The sequence below is a fragment of the Eurytemora carolleeae genome, unplaced genomic scaffold (genome assembly GCF_000591075.1).
Source record: "Eurytemora carolleeae unplaced genomic scaffold, Eaff_2.0 scaffold293, whole genome shotgun sequence".
NCBI classification, from domain to species: domain Eukaryota; kingdom Metazoa; phylum Arthropoda; class Copepoda; order Calanoida; family Temoridae; genus Eurytemora; species Eurytemora carolleeae.
This window is the reverse complement of record NW_019396262.1, coordinates 42748-65058: the sequence shown is the minus strand read 5'-3', so window position 1 is coordinate 65058 and position 22311 is coordinate 42748. Positions and strand designations below refer to the sequence as shown.

General features: G+C 33.6%; 2 protein-coding genes across 2 annotated transcripts; one reads left to right on the top strand and one right to left on the bottom strand.

Moving 5' to 3' along the window:
- The first annotated feature begins 1311 nt into the window (after positions 1–1311).
- On the top strand, positions 1312–9884 carry LOC111699610 (uncharacterized). Its single transcript, XM_023470321.1, has 14 exons — positions 1312–1379; positions 1939–2021; positions 2674–2795; positions 4380–4464; positions 4641–4724; positions 5375–5449; positions 5515–5588; positions 5716–5831; positions 6992–7072; positions 7134–7193; positions 7927–7981; positions 8329–8368; positions 8993–9036; positions 9576–9884. Exons 1-14 carry the CDS (start codon positions 1330–1332, stop codon positions 9780–9782), a joined length of 1176 nt encoding a protein of 391 aa, XP_023326089.1. The 5' UTR covers positions 1312–1329; the 3' UTR covers positions 9783–9884.
- Positions 9885–15120: 5236 nt separating this feature from the next.
- LOC111699604 (uncharacterized protein DDB_G0271670) lies at positions 15121–16251 on the bottom strand. The gene has a single exon (XM_023470313.1). The coding sequence runs from the start codon at positions 16249–16251 to the stop codon at positions 15121–15123; it is 1131 nt and encodes a 376-aa protein (XP_023326081.1).
- Positions 16252–22311: the final 6060 nt, after the last annotated feature.

Sequence of the window (22311 nt, the reverse complement as noted above, 5' to 3'; positions counted from 1 at the left end):
CCCCCCCCCCCGGCCCCTACTGGAAATTGGTCTCTAATTTTCACTAATAGCGATCGGCTTCTTGCTGAACCCTAGCACGTGATGGTCTGCATACCAGACCAGTGATTCAATTATACCCGGAGAACTCATCAAACCTTCCGGGGATGGGAGAATGGGGTTGAATGAAGCGAACTTGCAGGAAAACAGCTTCAGGGATGTAATCCTGAATAAATTGGTTGGGTTCACAGAGTAGAGAATATATATAGAGAGGAATTTACTCAAAATTGTTCCATTTTTTATTCAGATTGAGAAACAAGTAAAACACAAATGTTTAGTCACAGATATATTCTTTACCGTCACTCAAATTTTTAAATTAATGCAATCTTTCAAAAAAAACATGCAAATTTGCGAAATTTTACAGTGTTATTGTTTTGTACAGAGCGTCCAATATCATATTAGATTATCTTCAAGCTTTAACATCAAAATAAACAAATAATACTCAAATAAAAATAGCATTTTCGACAAAATTTTTTTTCAATTTTCAAAAAATTTTCAAAATGACTCATTATTCTTGAATTTTCTGATTAGTCCTGAAAATTGTATTTCAGACCCATTGACGATCTAATATGATGATGGGACACCCTGTAAGAAGAAAAAATCTCGAGGTGAAGCAACTAGTTTTATAATTCGTCCTGATCAAACATTGTTAAAATGTTTATTCTTGTAATTGAAATCCTATATCTTTTCAACCTAAAAAAGTATTTCAAACTTAGATTATTTAATTTACCAGAATTCATAGTTTGAAATATATCTTAGGTCTACGAAATTGGCTTGCAAATACAATTATTTTTATATTGTTCGTTTTTGTTAAAGTACTGACAGGTCCTATTTCTACTTTTTTCTCTTGAATTTTAATCTTTATGTAGATGCTCTTATGTTTACTGTATTAGTATAATTTAAGAAGAAAAGATCAGCTGTGTAAATATATCCTGCTTATCTATATACTTCTATATTAAAGTAAAGTTTACACATTTAGTTACATCTTGTACGTTGTACAGCAGTGTTTACTACTTCAGTCTTCTCATTATAATACTTAGTTATTGCCAAACCGATAATTATCTCCAAAGAAGGAAACTTTAATGACGACCTTTAATGACGACCTTTAATGACGACCTTTAATACTAATATAATTTAGCAATCTGAAGGTTGAATTTGATCTTTATTTAAAAATGATTTCAGCCTTTAAATAATTAAACTTTCGTGAATCGTGTATTGCCATCTTTGCATGGAGGTCACTTGAAAATCCGCTAACAGTCCCTTTAATATAGAAATAAACCTGTTTCAGAGGGAATGGAATCCTGGAATGAAGAATGGAGATCTATGCCTTGGAAGCATTGGACGTGAGTTTCAGGGTTTATTTATAAAAGAAGTTGGGAGGGGGGAACGTAACTTTAAACTATGATGGGCAATTTGCATTAGCAGTCAAAAAAAAATTCCGAAGAAATCCGAAATTTCGTATAATTTTTCGCAAACATGGTCCAAAGGTCACTTGCAAAAACGGTTACAGTCCCTTTAAAAGAGACTTTCGGATTTATGCAGGAGAGATATAATTGGAAAATGACACTTTTTAAGAATAATGGGGGGGGGGGGGAATTTAATTTACGTTGAAAACTCGAGTATGGAATCGAAGGGAGATACAACTGACGCGGCCCGCCCTACCATATGATTATACACTCCTTGCAGACGGTACTCCAGTTGTATATGAAATATTCAGAATAGGTTATTGTATACACGGTATTCGTACTTCAGACAAATATTTCTTATTCAAATGAAGTACCGTCTGCATAGCATTTATAATCATATGGTAGGGCGGGCCGCGTCAGTTGTATCTCCCTTCTATTCAATACTCCTTGGTTAAAAGTCCCTTTAAATAGTTCTAAAACAGGTTTATAATTTTAGTTCCCCTGTTGAGAGATTTCAAGTTCTTCCCTCCTTCGTCCTTGGAGAGTTCGTATTCATCTTCCTAACTCTAGTTACCTTAGGAATACATAAACATTCATCTTCCTAACTCTAGTTACCTTAGGAATATTTAAACATTCATCTTCCTATCTCTAGTTACCTTAGGAATATATAAACATTCATCTTCCTAACTCTAGTTACCTTAGGAATATATAAACATTCATCTTCCTAACTCTATAGTTACCTTAGGAATATATAAACATTCATCTTCCTAACTCTAGTTACCTTAGGAATATATAAACATTCATCTTCCTAACTCTAGTTACCTTAGGAATATATAAACATTCATCTTCCTAACTCTATAGTTACCTTAGGAATATATAAACATTCATCTTCCTAACTCTAGTTACCTTAGGAATATAAAAACAAACATCTTCCTAACTCTAAAAAAATCTTTTCGACATTACTGGCACGTTTAGTGATCTCGTAACTTCTTTATTTTTGAAAATAGCGTGTTTATTAGGTTACAAATAAGAAATTAAAAATATTTTTGATCTTCTCAATAGCTCTTTATTAAGATAAATTATGATTAAAAACATGTAAGATTTCAATCTTACGTCTGATTCACTTTAATCTAAAGTGTTTTTCAAATAAATTTAAGTGTTTTCTTGGATAAACTACAGCACACCTAGCTTTCTAAATGAGAAATCTGAAAAATGTTTATGTATTGAATAGTTCATGCTGCTAGACATGGAAGAAAATATGTAGCTGTCTGGTTAGCAGCTTTTCTAGCCGGGACAGCTAATGATGCTATATTTATGATGCTGCCAATGGTTGATAACTTCTGGCAGGCCCAGGTAAGACTTGTTTTTAGTGGTCTGGGACAAAAAGTGGTCATAGACAAAGTTGAACCACATCTCTTGAAATTGAATCGGTGCACAAAATAAGTGGTTGAACTTTTTCTCGCTATCCTTACAATGTGGTCCCCGAACCAGAATATTAGGACTAGAGTCTAAAACAAAAGAACGAAAAGTTTTGACTTAAATTTTAAGTTCGTGGTTAAATGCCACTTTTGACTTAATTTAAACCTGAACTTTAACCGTGAGGTTAAATATTTAACCCTGTGGTTAAATATTTAACTCGCCGAAATCGACGAGATAAAATTTAAACACAGGGTTAAAATCTTGAAATCCTGCATTTTCCCTATTTGTCTATTATTCAATCATCATTCAGCTGAGAAAGTGGCATTCAACTTTACGTTATATTTAAAAGTGAAAACCTTGTTAACGAAATTTTTCGTTTTAGGTTAATTAATTTTTGCATGTAAACCCAAAATACGGTTGTAACTCGAAATATGTTTTGTTTTCGGTTACGTAATCAGCTGATTAGCGATGGTTATGTAATATTCTTCGTAAATCCTTTTCTCTGATTGGTTCAGATTTTCCCGGGAAATTCAAATTTAAAATTGAGAAAGTTTAATATTTAAAAAGCTATTCATTATTTTACAGAACTTTTAACCCAGAACTTAAAATTCGCGCATTCTTTAGTTTTAGACTCTGGAATAGGAGGGAGGTAGCTATTCTCAATGGAAACGTTTAAATTTAAAAGTTGAGATTCTCTAGTTAGTTATCGTTTTGTACAAAATTTATTTACTACATAAATACATAGCAATTGAGTTTTTTATAACATCGTAATACATACAGGGTGTCCCACGAAACATGACCATAGCAAGACGACTTGAAAGTCGTCTTTGGTATTTGAATTTATTTGTGACATTTAGTCTTCTATCTACTTTAACATGTATGATTCTTGAAACAATTATCACATAATTCTCCTAGCCCTGGCATTTTCAAAAAGTGGTCTGGCTTTTTTTGTGCTTTCAATTTTACCGGAGATATAAAAAGTTTGCTTCAGATTTCAATTTTGTTAAATAAAAGCAAAATTGTCGAAATCTGAACGAAATTCTTCATATCTCGGGCAATATTGAAAGCACAAAAAAGGCAGACCACATTTTGGAAATGGCAGGACAAGGGAAATTTTGTGATTATTATCTCAAGAAATTTACTTCTAAAATTAGGTTGACAAAAAAACGCAGCAAATTATATCAAAAATCAAGACGACATTCAAGTCGTCCTGAATACTGTCATGTTTCGTGGGACACCCTGTATTTACGATCAAATGCCGCGGGAAAATGAGTTTAATATTAATATATCAATTGCATTCATATTTCAGGGCTATTAATTTACCTTGAATTAAAAATAAAAAGAAGTTTCTTTAGAATTATAAAAAACCTTATGACGGTCTATGTATTCATATATCTGGGATTCACTGTATACAATTCATATTTTATTCAAATAAAAACACAGTTTTTTTTCCTGAAAAATTGTTATAAATTACAAAAGAATTACATAAAAGATTTATTTAATATGAATAATATTTAGGCCTGCATAATGTTAACACCAAGAATGCCGCTGTACATTCCTTGTGTTTACAATATCTTTATGTACTGCGGATTTGTTGCTGCAGGTAAATAAGTAAAACGATAGTAAAAGCTTCTTTTATTTTGTCATTGTTGTTGCCCTTACTTTATCATCCAACAGATTTAAATGATACAGTTTCTGTTAGTGATATTTACTCACAAAGGATGATACATACTTAAGATCCAATATTATTATATATTATCATTTTTATAAATATATCAGATATGCTTCAGCTCTCCTTGGTACCTGGAGCTTGCCTTGCAGGGATACTTGGAGAAGCAATTTATTCTCCTTATGATATCACAGGTTCAAACTTTAAAATCATCTTTTACAAGTTTTACAATTAAAACTTTGCTGGTTTTTAAAATGTAAACTTTTTGTAAGGCTCATCATTTGTAATTGAGTACAGAGGGGGAGAGATGTAGTTTTAAATCTTTAAGTCTTAATTTAAGATGATTTCTTTTTATTTCTTTGACCAAATCATTTTCTTATGTCAAAGTACAGTTAAACCCTAAATGATCCATACATTGAAAGAATTTATCAAATGTCGTCCTGACAATTTTTCAATGGGTTTTACACTATTTTACGTAAATCTTAGTATTTGCGAAAATAAAGAAATAGCCATGAATATGCCGGAACAGTTTTAAACAGCTGCATATAATCATTTAATCAAAATCAAAAAACAAAATATCATTTCATTATCAGAAAGTTAAGAATACGACATTTGATGAATTCTTTCGATGTATGGCTTATAGGGCTTAACTGTATAACACTCAATTTGGATACTGATGCTCAGTGCTCGGTTCGAATTACTTCCTAATATTAAAAATGCCATTCAAGTTTATCTATAATGTAAAAAATAACAAAACTTTAAGTAAAAGAAGTAAAAGAAGAGTAACGCATATCATAACAGATTTGTCTTACATATGCATATCCAGATTTTTTAAAATGTTCAGGCGCCAAGTTTTTATGGTGGACCTGGCATGATACTGATGCCCCCATTCGGAACAAACTTCTTGGAGTGCCAATCGGTAATATTTGAATTTGATAATTTTTGCAAGTTTAAGAGAATCGATTAAATGTCGTCTTTGTGAAGGCTCCAGTGTCTGGGTTATTACATTTACCTGTTCTTTCTACTTTATCCTATCTATGACCCTGTTCAGAAAAAAGGTAACAAAATATACTATAAAGTCAATTAAATTTCTGTCTACACCCCATTAAGATTTGTTCATTAAAAGACTCGTCTATGAAGTCTCATCCTTTGTGGGTGCACCCCTGTAACAATTGACTTATTTAGATGTCTACGGGTTTGAGTTTATTATTAACAAGTTTGTTTTCTACTCCTCTCATGGTCCTTCAGATGTCAGTTCTTCAGCTAATAGCAGGAGAAGCACAGGGCTTACCTACTTACAGGTCATATATTTATATGTAGATCTCAGGGGAGGAACAGTTTATTCATACATACAGGTCACAAATAAAAAGATATCAGGGGAGGAACAGTTTATGTATTGAGATCTTGAACAATGTTTTAGAGGCTTTGATATTATCTTACTGTAATCTAGAGGAACAAACTGAACACCATTTTAGTACCAAGTCCAACCGCCGCGCTCATCGAGCGCTGCAACCAGGCCAGGGGGCGGCCATTACAGTTTGCACAAACGAAGCCAAGTTTAAGCTCCGTTCTTTTCGCGCTCCCGCCCTCCTCCCTTTCACAAGATATCTTTCAGAAGAGGGGAAAGACCCTCTCTTCACTTTGGGTCCTCCAGGTTGCTTTACCCAGGGCCAGTGAACAGGGTTTACCGGCCATGGGACAGCGGCCAGGGGGAACCAGGTTGACCGGCTAACGACAAACTATTCAGAGCCGGTCAGCAGAGTTGACCGACCTAACCTAGCAGATAGCAAGACAGGTAGGTCAACCAGGTCGACCAGCCTACCTGAAAACTATTCTTACGAAAGTCAGAGGTACTGTCACAGGCTGGTCGACCTCAGGAGGCAATTATTCAGATCCAACAGGGTAAGGGAGAACCATACAGTTGGTAGAGGAATACATACTTAATCCTTTCGCCAAATTCAAGTACAGGTAAGGAGGACAGAGGCGGCCAGAGACAGAAGCGACCTGGCCTTGAATGTTCATAGATGAGGTAAGATAATATCATGCATACATATTACATACAGGTCACAAATAGTAGATATCAGGGGAGAAACAGTTTATGCATACATACAGGTCACAAATAGTAGATATCAGGGGAGGAACAGTTTATATATACATACAGGTCACAAATAGTAGATATCAGGGGAGGAATAGTTTATACATACATACAGGTCACAAATAATAGATATCAGGGGAGGAACAGTTTATATATACATACAGGTCACAAATAGTAGATATCAGGGGAGGTACAGTTTATGCATACATACAGGTTTCAAATAGTAGATATCAGGGGAGGAACAGTTTATGCATACATACAGGTCACAAATAGTATACATCAGGGGAGGAACATTTTTAAGATTAAATTTCTCTATGAATCAAATGTTGCGGAAATTTTTAACACATTTTTTGTTTATTATTATAGGTCCCTGGTCTTAGTTCTTATCCTCTACTTATCATTGATCGTAGTTGGATATATCTACAGAGACCAAGCTAAACCAAGCAGGTTAGAACTCAGTGCAGTGGTGTCAATACATGCTCAAAATATCTTAGCTTTTTTATTTTAGATTTAAGGATGCAAATTACACCCTGCTGTTCTTTTTAGTTGGATACTATACATTTATGACGTAAGTTTTATATCTTTTGAAAATTTTATGAAACTATAGTTTACTTTATCATTCTTACTCACTTCATCGTGAATTTCACATGCTCTGTAAAGTTTTGATTGGTTCCCGGATTTTCTCCAAAAAATTTAGGATATTTCCAAAATATTTTTATCAATTGAAATGAAAATAAAATTAAATCAACTTTACATTTTGACTTCTGTTTTGTTTCAAAGCTTATTTGATCAAAGACCAGCCATTATAAGAGACAAAAACACAAACGTTTCATGAAATTACCTATGCCACTATTATTTAGGCTTGAACCTTCTCGATAAAGAGACAATTTCTGCCGACAACTTTATAAGATTGCGAACCAAAATAACAGTGTTATGAATAGTTATTAGAACCTCACAATGTTTCAATGAAACAGTGATAAACTTGCAAACTTTATGTCTTGCAAAGGAATTTTGTATTTGCCTCAAAAAAATGTCTAATCCCTTTTTCTTGCCAACATGATAGAGTAAATCTTAGATATTTTAAACTTAAACTATTCAATCCAACAAAATTTGAAATATCTCCGGCCCATATAGGTTAAAAAGGAGTTAGAAAATTAGAGTTTGCGACAAAGACTCAATTCCTTTTAAACTTTACCTATTCGGGTGAGTGTTTAAGTTTTCTGCGTCAAAAATTATGATAATTCGTTTTAAAATATATTCTACAGTATATCCCAAATATGAATAGAATTCTGTTTTTCTAGGGCTAACATGGGACTAGGAAACCCTGAATCTCATATATCCTCCGGAGTTCACCAGGTTTATTTAATTCTCCGGTAGTTTTGAAAGAACAAGAAAGGCAGACCATATTTTGGAAATGCCAGGACTTGGTGATTATGGTTTAAAGAATCATAATTGTAAAAGTAGGTTGAAGAATGAATGCTGCAAATTATTTAAAAGGTAATGAAGACGATATTCAAGTCGTCATGTTTTGTGGGACACCCTTTCTATAACCAACTGTAACAGCTTTGTTTTAGGTTTAACAAAATTTGGTTTGAACTGTTATAACGAAACTGCAGCTTGTTTAAAACGTTATAGAATAAATCACGATTTTAATCAAAAATTTTATTTCTCTAAAATAGAAATTTAACTTATTTTTATCTAAGGAGTATGGAGATTGTAATATAACCGCCCCGGATATTACAGGTGATAAACCACAGCCTAAACAAACAATCTTGAAGGAAATGTCGTCTTCGATGATTTAAAATATTTTTTATTTTTTGTCGTTAGTTACATCAATTTACAACCTTTACATGATTTATTTTTAAGTTTTTTTTTGGTTAAACTAAAGTTTTATACTCATTCATAAGACTCTTTCTGGAGCAAGGTTCTTTAATAAGATTGCTTACTCACGAGTCACGATGCGCTACAATGTACGAAAAATGTCGTTTCCTTAGACAAATAGAAAAAAAACCTCATATGACGTCACTCTCGCCGCTATAGTCAGTGACATTTGAGTTTTTTAGCTATCTATCTTAGGAGACGACATTTTTCATACAGCGATAACCAGAAAACTCTGGAAAAGGAAGTCGACATTTAGACTGAATTTTTGGCTTTAAATAGTCCAATGAACACGTTTTACAGAAATTGTGCAGCGTAAACAGACCCATTTCACATAATAATTGATCTATCGCTATCGCTTTAATGTCGTCTTCCTATTCCACAGTTTTCTGGTTATCACTGTACATTGTTGCGCATCGAACCTTGAACTGGAGGGTAAACATTACGTTTACCAGGAGACAGTCCCCGTAACACATTTACAAATTTCAGGACACCTGAGACAAGTCTATCTTTGTAGAGAAACCCATGTACAGGTATTATTTAAGTACATAAAATATATTTAACCTGTACGACCTGTTACTCTAAACTCTGCTGACCCTTTTTCAACATATTGTAAAATAAGATATTTTATGAAACTATTGTGTACTTTATCATTCTTCCTCACTTCATCGTGAATTTCATAATGAACGTGCTGTAAAGTAATCATCCTGATATAAATTTAAATTAGATGTACTTTATAGCTCGTGTGCTATAAAGTTTTGATTGGTTCCCGGATTTTCTTCAAACATTTCAGATATTTCCAAAATATTTTTTTCAAAAATGAAAATAAAATTGAAATCAACTTTATATTTTGACTTTGATTTGTTTCAAAGCTTATTTACCAAAGCTCATTTATATAATCTAATAAGACTTCAACCTTCTTCATAAGGAGAAAATTTCTGTCCAAAACTTATAACACACTAAAAACCAAAATATGTTATAAATAGTTAATAAAATTAGGACTCTTAAATCTATTTTTAAACCATCTACATGGAAAAAAAAATCATTTGCCCACTTAAATAATTTTTTTTAGGATTTCAGCTTTGATTGTGAAGACGTGTGTGGGAAGGTTGGGGTAGACTGTTCTGAAGCCTCTACAAGTTGGTATACCGTCTGTGGAAGACGACATTCAAATTACTCGCTGTATTTGCTTGCAACATCAATTATATCAACTCTAGGTTGTGTTTTCTACACATTCACCCTAACATACAGAGGAAGTACAAAACAGAAGAAAAACTAGACACCATGGAATATCACGGATTAGAGTATTTTTAATAAGAAATACTGAACAAGAACTTAAATTTTATTATTTCGTTTTCAGCTCGCGAGAAATCAATTTTTTTAAAATGAAAAGTTTGTTATTTTTTAAAATGTTCATAGAAAGAAATAAACAATAACTAACAAAGAAAAACAATGTACCAACAATATTCTTTTTTATATTTTCTAGGCTTTATCATCTTTTATTTACCCTTCTAGTTTGTTTGAGGTTTAGATTTAAGTTTTTTTCCCCATGTTTTGTCCAAGATTTTTAGTTGAACTTTTAATTTATTTAGAAGTCAGAACTTTTGTGCTGTAAATATTAGAATCAAGCAGTGCTCAGTCCAGTTCTACAGATTAATTCCTCTTAGATATCCTGTGTGATCACTCCCAGCAGGAATATCTTTAATTAAGGAATCCAGCAGTGCTCAGTGCTCTTTATCCAGTTCTACAGATAAATTCCTCTTAGATATCCTGTGTGATCACTCCCAGCAGGAATATCTTTAATTAAGGAATCCAGCAGTGCTCAGTGCTCTTTATCCAGTTCTACAGATAAATTCCTCTTAGATATCCTGTGTGGTCATTCACAGCAGGGATATCTTTAATTAAGGAATCCAGCAGTGCTCAGTGCTCTTTATCCAGTTCTACAGATAAATTCCTCTTAGATATCCTGTGTGGTCACTCCCAGCAGGAATATCTTTAGTTAAGGAATCCAGCAGTGCTCAGTGCTCTTTATCCAGTTCTACAGATTAATTCCTCTTAGATATCCTGTGTGGTCATTCACAGCAGGGATATCTTTAATTAAGGAATCAAGCATTGATCCTCAAATCTAAAAGTGCACACAATATATCAAGATCAAACGTTCAAATTTAAGTATATCCACACAAAATTTCAGATCCCAGTTAAAATCAGATTTTTGAGGCTGTTGATTGCTGATTGCTAATTTTCAAAGGATAAAACTAACAGGTCAAACCATAAACTTAGGTTAAGAAAATATCGGAAAGGACACTAGATGTCGTATTTTCAAGATTTGGTTAAAACTTGTTCAAAATGACCCTGAAGCAGAAGCCAAGAGGAGTATCGCCCAGTCGGCGTAGACTTTCAAGACGGAGAGAGCCTGTTCTTCGCCGACTGCGCGAAACTCCTCTGGGCTTCTGTCTCAGGGTTATGGTGAAGAAATTTCATCCAAATCTTGAAAAGACGACATCTAGTATCCTATCTGTTATTATAATTAATCTATGCCATACACTTTATAAGTTTTAGTGGTTTCTTAACGATTTAAAAAAAGAAAAGTTCCGACCATTGTCGGTTTACCAAGACAATGTTTTACCCAAGGATGTAATGCAAGGAAAGTTATTTCAGAAGTGTACACATCTTTTGTACTGCAGTGTACTGTCTCTTGGGCGCTAATGTAAACACAAGACGGATGTCGAAGACTGACATGGGATCTATCTTTCAAAATCAATGAAATATTCTGGTCATAGGAAATTATTATGTCGATTATCAAAATTATCAAAATTTAATGCTTTTAACCTCCTCGGATACCAAACGAAAACTGATGCATCTATTCTTGTTTACAAATTCCGCCCAGAGAGAACTGGTTTCAATATGTACGCAGAGTATACGCGACCGCAATTAACTTTCCTTGCATTACATTCTTGGTTTTACCTATTTGCCTCGGAACAATAAAATAACAGTTCATCCCAGGAATCATAATATTGCGATTAATAATCGGGTGAATTTTTCTTGTATTCGATACTTTTAATACTCTTATAAATATGGGATTATTATCTATGATTTCCCACAAAGAATGAAACTGTATAGACGACCTGAAACTCTAATAAACAAACGATCCCTGAGTAAAATTAAGTCTTTCGCCTGACATATTACCTTGTAATGACTAATTTATTTAATGAATTGGCAGAAAATTATGGAGAATCGTTCGAACATAAGGAAACAGACAGTATAAATTCCTTACAGTCGTCTTTGGGCAACACTGAATATGGATAAAAAATGTAGTCATTACTTGCTTATAAAAGATTGAAAGAATATTTTATAACATCGTGAAATTGTAGCTTAAACACAAACATTATTTTGATTTCTGGGGATTCATGCAAATATGCAATGACCAAAATGACTTAAGATTTTAGTAATCCCCTCCTGCCTCCCTCCACTTCATAAAATGAATATGAGTTGTGAAAACTGAAAGATAACGGATATAACAACAGTATATATTCACTGTGTACAGTTTAGAGGAGAAGAAATTGACGGATTTCCTGTTGCTGAACACGATCCGTAGATTCAGAGATTCATCATCCTATCATAATCATAGTCTATAGTAGATTCATTAGATGAATGGGGGGGAGGGGTAATGATATAGCATCTCAGATCGAGAGATTTTTATGATTTCTTAACGAGAAATTATGCAGTCTCCCTTCCCTCTTCCCTGTCCCCCTTTCAGTCCCAATTAATCATTAAAACAGAAATGTTCTTTAACAAGAATAATATAACAGCCACTGTATACTCTCTATTATCCTCTTTACTCTCCTAATCCTCTGTACTCTCTATAATCCTCTGTACTCTCTGTAATCCTCTGTACTCTCTATAATCCTCTGTACTCTCTGTAATTCACTGTCCTCTTTATAGTACACTGCAGTACTCTCTATAATCCTCTGTACTCTGTATAATATTCGTGTACTGTAATCATTTTACTCTCTATAATAGTAAAACTATATTACTCTCTTACGTAATGATTGTATAAAAATTCCTCGTGAGTACAAAATACTAACGAACCTGGGCTTTTTGCAGAGAATCCATTCAGAAGTTTTCCTTTGTAGAGTTGTCAATCAGGATCCTGGTGATTAATTATCATTATAGTGTAGGTTGATAATCAGTATACTGTAGGTTGATAATCAGTATACAGTAGGTTGATAATCAGTATGGTATCCTTGGATATATCTTCAGTATTCCTGGATGAATCTCCAGTATCCCTGGATGTATCTCCAGTATCCCTGGATGAATCTCCAGTATCCCTGGATGAATCTCCACTATTCCTGGATGTATCTCCAGTATCCCTTGATGAATCTCCAGTATTCCTGGATGAATCTCCAGTAATCCCTGGATGTATCTCCAGTATCCCTGGATAAATTTCCAGCATCCCTGGATGTATCTCCAGTATCCCTGGATGTATCTCCAGTATCCCTGGATGAATCTCCAGTATCCCTGGATGAATCTCCAGTATCCCTGGATGAATCTTCAGTATCCCTGGATGAGTTTCCAGTATCCCTGGATGAATCTCCAATTTCTCTGGATGTATCTCCACTCTCCAGTATCCCTGGATGAATCTCTAGTATCCCTGGATGCATCTTCAGTATCCCTGGATGTATCTCCAGTATCCCTGGATGTATCTACAGTATTCCTGGATGTATCTCCAGTCTCCCTGGATGAATTTCCAGTATCCCTGGAAGAATATCTAGTATCCCTGGATGCGTCTCCAGTATTCCTGGATAAATTTCCAGTATTCCTGGATAAATCTCCAGTATTCCTGGATAAATCTCCAGTATCCCTGGATACACCTCTAGGTTCCCACCAAATGTCCTGAAACTAGTAAATTGTCCTAATCTCTAGTTCTCCTCTCTCTGGTTAGAATTGTGCTCGGAGCAACCAAAGTTTCTCACTGAACCACTATTTTTGCAAAGGTGTCAACGATAATTTATATCCCTAGTTTCAGATTTTATTGTAATCAATATAAATTGATAAGCGTGATTTCTTCATCGATTTTAAGAAATTTTTGCAATGTTTTGCGATATAAGATTTTCCAAATGAGTAGATACTGAAAATATTATGAAATATTTGTAAAATATAGGTTCAGTCGCTTCTTCTTTCCCACCAAATGCTTTACAAGATAAATGATATAAGACGGGGTTTAATTATGTTATTTAGAGAGTGGAGGAGAAAATGCTAAAAACACTGTTTTAAATTTTTTTCATCAATCAATCATTTTCCTATCTAATAAAGATCAAGCATTATTTTTTTATTTGAATTTAAAAACGGGGGGGGGGGGGTTACTTCCTGTTAACTTGGAAACATTTATCCACTCTCTCTGATGGAAAAGACGTACTTATGAAGACGTAGAAAGAATTGACATTGAGTCTTTGCCACAAACTTTTCTAATCCACATATCTTTGCAACAGAGTGTCCTAGACCTTAGATATTTCGAAGTATGACTTCTTTTTTTGATCAAATAATTTAAGCATCCCATATAAATCTTTGAGTTTGTGGCAAAGACTCAATTCTTTGATTATTTCATTTAGGAAAACAGGGATGAAATGGAAAAACACATGAGGAATTTTAGAGAATGCACTTTTGAGAGCACTTGAAAGTGGGATATACAAAAAAAAGCTTTTCGCAAAAAATCTGCATTTATTAAAACTTCTTGTAAAAAGTGTTGAGTCTAATCTAGTAATCTAATCTAACCCTTTAAACAAGAAAAATGTCAAGTTATTCATTAAATTTTCTTTTCGTTCTTTAACATAAATAACAGTTGGTTTAGAGTGTAGACTGCTGTCATTGGTCACGTTTTCTTGAATTTTCTCCGTAATAAACAATATCCGCGCATGTTGAAGGGTTTATGGATAACATGACAATATATTTTTACACTAGAGATAAACATTTATAGTTATTCTCAGTCCATAGATAATAAAGATAGGAAAAAAGGAGTAATCGTTGAAAACCCACGGAATTAAAACGAGGTATTTGATAGAGAAAAATTGAGTCTTTGCCGCAAACTCTGATTTTCTTATCCCTATATCTTTGTAACCGAATTCGACATTAGATATTTCAAATATGAATTCTGATAGATCAAATAATCTAAATTTGAAATATCACATGTTTACACTAACAGGTTGCAAAGGTAAAGGGATTAGAAAATTTGAGATTGTAGCGAAGGCTCAATATCTTTAGAAAATTTTACTATTCATTTTATCAAATCCGATTCCTGTTTCCCCATAAAGTGGATTCAAGTATTCAATTATTGGTATAAATAATAGTAAGATTCCTAAGTTTTTAATCACTTATAAAAGCGCGCAAAACCCCTAAATGCGTACTTTGCTTTATTTTGATATAACAAGTATAGTTAAATGGGTTTGTCTAAAGAAGTTTTAACATATATAATCCATTCCTATTAAACTTGTCACAGTTCCATATTTTATCACAGAATTTTATCCTTCTTCAAAATCTGAATTACCAAAAATCGATAGTTTTCAATTATACCTTTATTAAAATATAAATATTTGGAAAAGGATCAATATTTTATAAGACTGCTACTGAAATCGTTTAGGCCATCTTAGAAGAGGAGCACGGGTAGAAGTAGTTGTAGATTGGGGAGAAGTAGCTTCTTCAGTAGAAGATTCAGCAGATGTAGCTTCTTCTGTAGAATGTTCAGCAGATGAAGCTTCTTCTGTAGAATGTTCAGCAGATGTAGCTTCTTCTGTAGAATGTTCAGCAGATGAAGCTTCTTCTGTAGAATGTTCAGCAGATGAAGCTTCTTCTGTAGAATGTTCAGCATATGATACTACTTCTGTGGAAGATTCAGTAGATGATATATCTTTTGTATAAGAAACGGTAGATGCAGCTTCCAGAGTCAAAGAATCAGCTTCTTCGGTGGGAAATTCTGTAGATGTAGCTTCTTCAGTGAAAGATTCTGTTGTTAATACTTCTTCAGTGGTGGAAGATTTGGTTGATGAAGCTTCAGCAGAGAAGGATCCAGTAGATGATGCTTGTGAAGAGTAGGATTCGAAAGATGTTGCTTCTGGAGAAGAAGTTTTGGTAGTTGTGGCATCAGATGTTTCTTCCACAAATTTTGAAGGTGAAGAAAAAAGAGTCGAGGTTGAGGATGTAAGTTCAACCAAATCATCATGGATTACTGTGGTTGTTGTGCTAGTTGTTCTAGATGATTTAAACAACGAAACTATCTGCTTTGGGGATATATCTTCAGCTTTAGTGGTGGATGCTTCAACTGTAGTTGTTTCTGATACTGTAGTAGATTCATCTGTAGGTTCTTCTTTAGATGCTTCATGGGTAGTCAAAGTAGGTGTAACGGTTGTAGAATCAACTACTTGGGATTCGAATGAAAGGGATTCTCTGAGAAATGTCTCACGAGTAAGAGTACAAACTCCATCCACACATTCAGTACACTCCTGGATACAGTCCTCAGTTCCACACTCAACCCTGCAGATCATTCCGAAGAGAAGCAAGGATGCATCCGAACCTGAATCTTTTTCAGTGGTTTCTTCTGGTTCGTCTGATCCACGTGGTTTAAACTGTAGGTTTACTCCTTCCTCGTTCTGAATACTCTGCAGGAATTCGTTAATAGGGGAGAAGAATTGCTTGGGTCTAGCACTAGTTTCCAGTAGGACCTGGAGAAGGATAAAGATAAAAACTTTAAACTCCATATTGTTAGACAACGTATAAGTGACTATACCATTCCAAGCCGGCTCCTACATTATATACCCCTAGGAATTAAAGTGACCGTCGACACGTGACCGACCTGTCAATCAAAGTAAACCTGACCGACAACAGCCCGGCCCAGGCCAGGGGTTATAGCACAAACTTAATCCATCGTCAAAGATCACGGAAAGTTACAATAATATATTCTCACGGTTCCTCTTGATAATAGTTTACAAAAACGTATCAAAAAATTTAACACAATTTAAACAATTTCATTTTACATCATATTATTTAAGACAGTTAAAATAATTTCGTTATACATCCTAATGCTTGTTATAATGCCTTACAGTACAGGTTATAACTCTGACGTGACTTTTATAATTCAAATTTATAGATTGTGTTAAGATTAAAACCATTACTGCATGTATCGATCAGTGTTAACCCTATTAGCCTGATGTTTAGTTTACTAACTGGCTGCTGGGGGGAGGAGGGGGGGTCAAATTTTCTTATTTTCTTGTTGTGATACAAACCTATAACATTTGATACGTTTTTGGAAAGCCCCTAGGCTCTACCTCAATAATCTGCAAAAAAATTGCAAATTTGCATAAATCCAAATAATTATTGTGAAATCTAGTTATTCAGCAAAAAATGTGCACACAAAAATGCACAAATTACAGCAATTATACATTTTTAAAAAGCCCTTGGCCCAGCAAATTCAAATATGCAAAAACATTTTTAAAATTTTTAAAACCTAATTGTGTATTCAAGAAAAACTGAAAAAGAGCAAATTCCCATTAAGTCGTCTGTGCAAAAAACTGCGCAAAATTTATTTGCAAAATTTGTGCAATCTGCTTGCTTTGGTTAAAGGCTTTCCAAAGAGCCGTAAAATGTTGAAAACCAATGATTGGAAGTAGGTCTAAATATAGATTTAGTCTGGTGAAGGTAAAATAAGGCAGTATGCCTAAGGATTCAGGCAGCAGGTATAAAAGCCCAGCTTTTAAACTTATGTTTGGGGCATAAGTTAGTTAGAAAAGCCAGAAAATTTGAGCTTGCTAGCTCAAATACACGATAGGGGGGGGGGGGTCAATTTGACCCCCCCTCCAGACTAAATAGGGTTAAATTGTGATTCTAATCTTTGATTACAATAAACTTTTTCAACTTCTTAAATTTTCGAAAATAAAGAAATCGATAAAAAATTGTTGAAAAAAACAAAATGAAGTATGGTTAGAAAGATATACATTTAATTGCAAGAATATTTTACGAAAGAAAGTGAAAAAGGAAATAAAGACTAAGACACGAAGAAAAAGATGAGTCAAAATAAATGAAAAGAACAAATAATTAAAGGACAATGGAAAGAATGAAAGCAAAAAATGGCTGAGAAGGGCAAAAAAAAGGTGAAAAGAACAAAGAAAACGGGAGAAGGAAAGGATGAAAACAAAAAATTAATGAAAAGGTCAAAGAAAAAGGGAGAAGGACAAAGAAAAAGGGAAAAGATCAAAGAAAATGGGAGAAGGACGAAGAAAAAGGGAAAAGGACAAAGAAAAAGGGAGAAGGGCAAAGATAAGAAAGAAGTTCAAAGAAAAAGGGAGAAGGACAAAGAAAAAGGGAAAAGGACAAAGAAAAGAAAAAAGGTCAAAGAAAAAGGGAGAAGGACATAGAAAAAGGGAGAAGTTCAAAGAAAAAGGAAAAAAGACAAAGAGAAAGGAAGAAGGATAAAGAAGAAGGGAGAAGTTCAAAGAAAAAGGGAGAAGGATAAAGAAAAAGGAAGAAGGATTAAAGAAGAAGTTAGCCTGGAGTAGGTTATATTCATTAGCTTAGGCCTACTCACATACTAGCCTGGAGTAGGTTACATTCATTAGTTTAGGCCTACTCACATACTAGCCTGGAGTAGGTTATATTCATTAGATTAGGCCTACTCACATACTAGACTGGTGTAGGTTACATTCATTAGATTAGGCCTACTCAGATACTAGCCTGGAGTAGGTTATATTCATTAGATTAGGCCTACTCACACAGTACATACTAGCCTGGTGTAGATTATATTCATTAGATTAGACCTAATAACATAATAATTCCTAATTCATTAGATGAGGCCTACTACTTACATACTAAACCTATTAGGCCTACTCACACGAATCTTTAACTTTGAAAGGGTGATTAAAATTTGAGCCGGATATAAGGATGTAATATCCTGGATGAATTACAGAATAAGGATATAAGGATGAGAATATCCTGGATTAATAAGAGAATAAAGGGATATAAGGATGAGAATACTCTAGATGTATTAGAGAATAAGTATATAAGGATGAGAATACTCTGGATGAACTAGAGAATAAGGATATAAAGATGAGAATACTCTGAATGAATTAGAGAATAAGGATATAAGGATGAGAATACTCTGGATGAATTAGAGAATAAGGATATAAGGATGAGAATACTCTGGATGAATTAGATAATAAGGATATAAGGATGAGAATACTCTGGATGAATTAGAGAATAAGGATTTAAAGATGAGAATACTCTGAATGAATTAGAGAATAAGGATATAAAGATGAGAATACTCTGGATGAATTAGAAAATAAGGATACAAGGATGAGAATACTCTAGATGAACGAGAGAATAAGGATACAAGGATGAGAATACTCTATATGTATTAGAGAATAAGGAAATAAGGATAAGAATACTCTGGATGACCTAGAGAATAAGGAAATAAGGATGAGAATACTATGGATGAATTAGAGAATAAGGATATAAGGATGAGAATACTCTAGATGAACTAGAGAATAAGGATACAAGGATGAGAATACTCTAGATAAATAGAGAATAAGGATACAAGGATGAGAATACTCTAGATGTATTAGAGAATAAGGATAAAAGGATGAGAATACTCTGGATGAATTAGAGGATAAGGATATAAGGATGAGAATACTCTGGATGCATTAGAGAATAAGGATATAAGGATGAGAATGCTCTGGATGAATTAGAGAATAAGGATATAAAGATGAGAATACTCTGGATGAACTAGAGAATAAGGATATAAGGATGAGAATACTATAGATTTATTAGAGAATAAGGATGAGAATACTCTGGATGAATTAGAGAATAAGGATATAAGGATGAGAATACTCTGGATGAACTAGAGAATAAGGATATTAGGATGTATAAACAGGAAGTGAGATTGAGAAGATTAAGTTGAACAATGAAGAAGATTTGAGAATTCTCACCTATTAACTCCGTCCCAATGAATAGTTCTAGGATTATCTACACTTTCATCCGGGTACCTTACTGTGTGTGTACTAGAGCAAGCTTAGGGTACCTTACTGAATAATATATACTGAGCTCAGGGTTTTTAATCCTCAAGATCATACTAAGAATACTGTGTAGTTTGTATTGAGTATTATGTTTCTGTATTCTATTTAGTTTGGAAGTTTTTCCTTTATAAAAACAATTTCAATTTCAGTTCTTTGGGGCCAATTTTCAATTAAACTCTATCTTCTTTCACTTTTTCACGAAGACTCGATCGTTTTATAAATAAGAAAAATGTATGCAAAATTACTAGAAAGACTTTGTGACCCCGTAGATCCTCTAAATTTGATTTTACGCCCGAGTTTATTCTGTTGCATATTAGAAATTAAAAACTATTTTTCCTCAAATCCTCAAGATCATACTCAGAATACTTTGTACTTTGTATTATTTATATTCTAACTATGTTCAATTAGTATACATTTTTTTCTGGTATGCAGAGGGTTTTCTGGGTAAATCATGGTGCAGGTATTGGTTACCGCTCCTCTAATATTTGCAATATATGGTAATATGGACCTATGGTATTTCAAAACTTTGATCATTAGATCAGAGGGGTTTTAAAGTGATTTGAAATGACCATCGAAATAAACAGTGTCATTTACTATTTCAAGTTCATTTATTTTTCTATTAGGAAATAAGCATTTATTGGCAAAATTGCATATCAATTACTCTAATTAAATTTGTCTAATCTAAAAATGTTGTCTGGAAAAAATGTTGATTAAAAAATTTGAAATCTATCAATTGAAACAGAAAAATCCGCGAAATTTTTAGCAATATGATGTGAGCAAAAAAGGGCGGATTAAAAAACAATATTAAACACTAGAATATTTAAATAATTTAGAAATAAAGGAAGATTTCTTATTTTCTTACTTTTGGGACATTTATTATGATATATTAGATAAATATAATAATAAAGATGATGTTCATAATCTCAGGAGGAGTTCCGTAATTTAGCGACATCTTTTAGACATAAAGAGAGTTAAACCAACAATTTATTATTTTATTTTTAAAGCCACAAACAAACTAAGAATGAAATGTTATTTTACAACGGAACATTCGCATAGATATGAAATGCTCCAAAACTGAATTTTTAAACAATAACAAAAATGATATAAAAACTTTTTGAAAAACTTGGCAAAAATATTGCGGATTTCTTTTATTGGAATATATTTAATCTAATTTGAAAACTTTCCAAACGAGTTAAAATGAAACAAAATGGTTGAAACGGATAAGATGATAACATGCGTGACTCTCCTGCATGGAAAAGATCTTGACTCTCTGATCGGCAGCGACAAGACGCTTGTTCGTGTACAGGAGCTGACGCAGGAGGAATCACTTGACAAACTCTTGCTTGTAAAACTCATTGCCACAAAAGTATATACATATCCAAATGGAAAGACGCTCACTAGATGAGAAGTTAAGGTTTGTAGAAAACGATCGATTCATTTTATGAATCCCTTCATATAATTTCTTTGTCGATTCATTTTATGAATCCCTTCATATAATTTCTTTGTCGATTCATCTAATGAATCCCACTCTCTATATAATTTTAAATTTATCATATAATCTATTTGTCGGTTCATTTTATGAATCACTTCTCTATATCTCAATAACTTATTATAAGCTTATTTATCAATTCATTTTAAAATTATTCGTTTCAACTCATGAATACCCTTTTTAAACACTCAGTTAACCGGGAGGGAGATTCTCTCTGTCAGCATTTAAATATGTATTTAATACAACTGTTTGGCAACTAGCTGACAATAGGAATCAGACCGGTGACATGGCTCAAATTTGGTCGTGTGTCCGACGTTAGGATTTAAACTATGTCAGGCTGAAAAGCCTTCACCTATAGGGGATTGTGATGGCATACCCCTTGTAGGTCAAGGAGCTGTTGGACGCATCCCTAGCTGTATGATATGATATGATATGATAGTAACAATTTCATCAGAGGTTCTTCGGGGACATTTTCCTATCGATTCGTCTCAATATTTCTTTTCACGAACACTCCCTTTAAGGAATAGAAAATTTATGGGTAATTATTAGAAAGACTTATGTGATGTCGTGGCTACTCTTGTTTTGGTTTTACGCCAAGTATGAGAAAATCAAGTTTATTCTGTGGCATATTAGAAATGCAACACTATTTTGATGGACAACATGTCGGATTTAACGTAAAATTTTCTTTGTTTTGACATCCTTCATAACCTTCAACCCCCTGCAGTAGGCCTGAATAGTTGATACACAGTGAAATCTATAAACTTAGCTTTGGGTGTCTTTGTGTTTGTATCCAAACGTCAAAACGGCTGAACCGATCAAGCGAAAATTTTGTGTGAGACCTCACGCGGCCCCAGGGAAGGTTTATGAATGATCAAAATTTCATATATTTGTCATCATCAAAATTTGATTTGAAAATTTAAGAAATTTTTTGTTAAAATCCGCGAAATTTTTTTGTTTTGTTTTACGATGTACACAAGAGAACATATTCTTTTTAAACTTTTAATTTTGGCTTTCTCTGTGAGCATCTTCTCTTTGTACAGTATAAACATTTTTTTTTTAATTTGCGGATTTCAAAATATTTTTTCGCGCATTTTCAAAATTTTACAAAATCAAATAATTTAAGATACGAATATTTTAAGATTACATATTTAAAGTCTGATTGGTCATACATCTTCCTTGGAGCTACGTGAGGTCCCACACAAAATTTGGGCCTGATTAGTTCAGCCGTTTGGACGTTTATTGAATACAAACAAACAGACACCCAA